General features: G+C 46.9%; 1 protein-coding gene across 1 annotated transcript in view; it reads right to left on the reverse strand.

Annotated features, from left to right (window-relative positions):
* Positions 1–5,000, reverse strand: part of erbin (erbb2 interacting protein) — a 162,772-nt gene that overhangs the window by 62,650 nt on the left and 95,122 nt on the right. Inside the window, exon 10 of the mRNA XM_063212417.1 lies at positions 1–16. This exon is cut by the window's left edge and continues 129 nt beyond it. Coding sequence (XP_063068487.1) covers positions 1–16 — 16 coding nt within the window. The remainder of the gene's footprint in view (positions 17–5,000) is intronic.

Raw genomic sequence — 5,000 nt, forward strand, 5'->3', positions numbered from 1 at the left:
TCAGGGTGCCCACCATCTAGACACACACACACAGACACAGACACAGACACACACACACAGACACACACACACACACACACACACACACACACACACACACACACACACACACACACACACACACACACACACACACACACACACACACACACACACACACACACACACACACACACACACACACACACAGTTTATTATTTCACGTCCAGATAGGCCAGCTGCTTCAGGGTGCCCACCATCTACACAAAACATAAACACACAGTTTATTGCCTCACATCCGGATAGACTAACTGCTTTAGGGTACCCACCATCTATACACACACACACACCATCATGTTACATCCAGATGGGCCACCATTTACACAGAGAGAGAGAGAGAGAGAGAGAGAGAGAGAGAGAGAGAGAGAGAGAGAGAGAGAGAGAGAGAGAGAGGAGAGAGAGAGAGAGAGAGAGAGGAGAGAGAGAGAGAGAGAGAGAGAGAGAGAGAGAGAGAGAGAGAGAGAGAGAGAGAGAGAGAGAGAGTACACAGTTTAGCACTTTCCTTTGTATTGCAGCTCATGGACTATGAACAGACACACATAAGTGTCATAATGGCAAAGCTACAGTGGTTTCCACACACACACACACACACACGCACGCACACACAAGTTATTGGCAACAACCGCCATGGCAAACACGCCACCCATTACTGCACTTTCCAGGCAGCAGTGCGGAGAGGAGAGTAAACAGTGTAGATTGAGCTGCCTCTCAGCTCCATAAACACCATGTTAATGCTGCAATGCTGTGCAAGACACCTGCAGCCAGAAACAACACCAACAGCTATGAGCTCGTCAGCTGCACTTCTTTCTTTCTCTCTCTCTCTCTCTCTCTCTCTCTCTCTCTCTCTCTCTCTCTCTCATGAGAGCTCAACATAGCTGGACACAACTCAATGCAATCAAGACAAAAACTTGTGTGATTGTCTGTCTTTGTGCAAGTGTGTGTGCTTGCATGTGTGTATATCTGTTTGTGTGGGTGTAGGGTGTCTGTGTATGCATTGATTTATGTGAATTTGTGTGTTAGTGTGTCCTGTGTGTGTGTGTGTGTGTGTGTGTGTTTTGGGAGGAGTGAACGGTGTGTGTGTGAGTGTGTATAGTCACATTTTGGTCTGTGTGTTGGTCTGCCTGTGTGTGCAATTGAAGTGATTAATCAAGCTGCCGTCTTAAGAGGCTTAATCAGCTGGGAACACCAACCAGCAGAGAGCAGAGAGTCGAACGCACACGCACACACGCTGCATGCGCACGCACTTTGGTACACATCCACGTCAGTTGGAAACACGGAGAGAGCAGAGAGGCGTTTACGCACGCACGCACACAGGAATGCACGTATACGCACACGCACTAATGCTTCAGTACAGGTCCACGTCAGTTGGGAACATGAAGAGAGCAGAGAGGCGCGCACCCGCACCCGCACCCGCACCCGCACCCGCACAAACATACACACACAGACACAGACACAGACACCTCCACGTCAGTTGGGAGCATGGATGTGCGCAGGCTCATTTGCATTCACATGGCCTCCCACTAAACAGCGCCGCATACCTAACCATAGCAACCACTCACACAAAGACTTGGCCAACATGCATGAGTGTGAGTGTGAGTGTGTCGTCCGAACATGTGTACGTCACAAGGGTACTGAACATCTCAGGAGGCCGTGTGTGTGCGCGCGTGTGCGTGCGTGCGCGTGTGCGTGCGTGTGTGTGTGCGTGCATGCGAGACTGGAAGGGCTGTGTTGGGTTGTTTTTTTAAACCCAAACCGTAATGCAGGGGGTTTGTATCCCACTCCTGAACACTCCCTCCACCTCCATCCAAGCCTGAAGTGGACCTTACCACACACGGCCAATACCCTGTGTGCTCTAAATTAACAAATTCTAATAGACTTATATCTAAGCCAAAACAGCTAGTAGATGTTAATGTTACTAGCCAGACACGCACTCAACAATGGGTCAAAGTGGCTAATAAGTTTTATTTTCTACCAGCCAAACTGAATGTCAACCAGCATTTGGTTGGTTAGCCAGTATTCATTTAGAGCCCTGCGATTCATAAAAAAAAGTGTCAGCTAAGTGTAATGTAACTCAATTCAATACTTTTGTGAGTCTGTTCTGTGACAGCAGCATGGTCCTACTGTACTGTAGTGTATGTGACTACTATGCATCTACATGCATCCACCACGTGTGTGATTACTACATGGCATAACATGTGGCCTAGCCTCCCCTGTTCCAACTGTAGTAGTGTAGTCTGTATGACTACTATGCATCTACATGCATCCACCATGTGTGTGATTACTACATGGCATAAAATGTGGCCTAGCCTCCCCTGTTCCTACTGTAGTAGTGTAGTCTGTATGACTACTATGCATCTACATGCATCCAGCACGTGTGTGATTATATGGCATAACATGTGGCCTAGCCTCCCCTGTTCCTACTGTAGTAGTCTGTATGTGAATACTATGCATCTACAGTACATGCATCCAGCAGTGTGTGATTATGTGGCCATGTGGCCTGGCCTCCCCTGTTCCTACTGTAGCACTGTAGTCTGTATATGAATACTATGATCTACATGCATGCACCACGTGTGTGATTATATGGCATAACATGTGGCCTAGCCTCCCCTGTTCCTACTGTAGTAGTCTGTATGTGAATACTATGCATCTACAGTACATGCATGCACCACGTGTGTGATTATATGGCATAACATGTGGCCTAGCCTCCCCTGGTAAGACCCCTTTCCCCCTCGCCACAGAAGGGCAACACACAGGGACAACGCCCATCTGTTTCCACCATTCACTCTCTAGCTTTCTAACACACGAACGCAAACGCACACACGTACGCAAACGCACACACGTACACACACGCAAAGACTCACACACACACGCGCGTGCGCACACACACACACAACCCACCCCCCCGACCCACACACACACACGCACACGCACGCACGCAAACGCACACAGACACATAAGACTCACACACACACAGACACACACACACAGACGCGCACACACACACACACACACACACCCACCCACACACCCCCATCCCCCCACACACTAGTTAATCCTAATCCACAGAGCCAGACTGGAATTACCGTCATCCCACCGCCCCATTCATTCACAAGAGCAGAGCTCAGGCCCCTCATGACGGCTGTCTGGCCTTAACAGCAGCTCTGCACTACACTTCTACACTACTAGGGCTGGGTAAAATAATCGATTCAATCGATAATCGATCGATATCATTTAAAATTCACATAATCGATTCACAGGGCACAAAATCGATTTTTTTGCTCTTTTTCTTTTTGTTCTTTTTTTTTCATTTAGGTCTATGGAAAATACCCAGTAGGTATTAGTCAATTAGGCCTAGGCCTACTTATTACAAATTAGCAATCTGTTAACACTGTCAAGCCACAGCCCTTTGACATTTTTATATAAAAATAGGCAACAGCATCTTTTGGGGGAAATCCTTGCACCAAAAAGGGAACGGATTGAATCGATTCGGATTGAATCGATTCGAATCGAATCGTGATTAATCGATTCAAAACCCTCAGAATCGAAATCGAATCGATACAGGAACATAGCTGCAATACCCAGCCCTATACACTACACTACGCTACGCTGCACCACTACACTGCACTATACTACCATCCACATAGTTTCAGCGCTTCACCTTTACCTCATCTCTTCATTACATTACACTGGGCCCATGACCATACATTCAGGCTAAAGTAGAATACCATACATAATACAGTGCACCATAAAAAGTAGAAAGCAACAGCACCAATATTGTCCCAGTTATCTCCTCAAAAAACGTGGTTGCATAATAGCATTAGCCTGACTGTAGTGTCTATGACAGGGCTTCACAATGTAAATTCCACTTTGTCACCACCCTGGCCTCCACAATAACAGATGCAGTATGTTTTAAGCGATGGTATATACACTAAATGTCTAAACACTTTTGTGTAGTTGTAAATATGCTGCCCACTGACCTTAATCAGTATGCTGTGCCTTCTCAGATCAATACTAATGATTTATACTTTTAAATGCATTGTTTAATTACATTCATATTGTATCGTTTTATTCAGTTAAGGTTTTCCTTTACTGTGTGGTTGTGTAGTGGGTGCCATGCTGCCAGAGCAACACTACAATTTCACAGCTCTGGATCAATACATCCGGTCAATCTGTCTGTCTGTACGTATGAGTAAACGTGTGTGTATGAGTGAACGTGTGTGTGTGCGCGTGTGTGTGTGTGTGTGTGTGTGTGTGTGTGTGTGTGTGTGTGTGTGTGTGTGTGTGTGTGTGTGTGTGTGTGTGTGTGTGTGTGTGTGTGTGTGTGTGTGTGTGTGTGTGTGTGTCTGTCTGTCTGTCTGTCTGTCTGTCTGTCTGTCTGTCTGTCTGTCTGTCTGTCTGTCTGTCTGTCTGTCTGTCTGTCTGTATCTGTGTGTGGTTGTGTAAGTGTGTGTATGTACGCATTTGTGTGGTTGTGTAAGTGTGTGTATGTACGCATTTGTGTGGTTGTGTAAGTGTGTGTATGTACGCATTTGTGTGGTTGTGTAAGTGTGTGTGTGTGTGTGCGCGCACGCGCCTTTGTGTGTGTACAGTATGTGGAAGTGTGTGTATGTGTGTGTTTACGGACATGTGTGTGTGTGTGTGTATATCGATGTTGTTTCTCTCTGTCCATCGACATCTCACTCTGCACCGCAGGGGGTTAACATCAACGCCAAACACCAATTAAACTCAACCCACATATGCTCACCCCACCGCAACACACTGGTGTGTGTGTGTGTGTGTGTGTGTGTGTGTGTATGTTTGGGCTAAACCCAAACCCAAACGGAAGCTCATTACAAAACACACGCACGCACGCGCAAGCGCAAGCGCACGCGCACGCACACGCACACGCACACACACACACACGTATACAGATGCACACGCATACACAAATGGGTGCACAGACACATGCAGACACACACACA

The sequence above is a fragment of the Engraulis encrasicolus genome, chromosome 12 (assembly GCF_034702125.1).
Source record: "Engraulis encrasicolus isolate BLACKSEA-1 chromosome 12, IST_EnEncr_1.0, whole genome shotgun sequence".
NCBI classification, from domain to species: domain Eukaryota; kingdom Metazoa; phylum Chordata; class Actinopteri; order Clupeiformes; family Engraulidae; genus Engraulis; species Engraulis encrasicolus.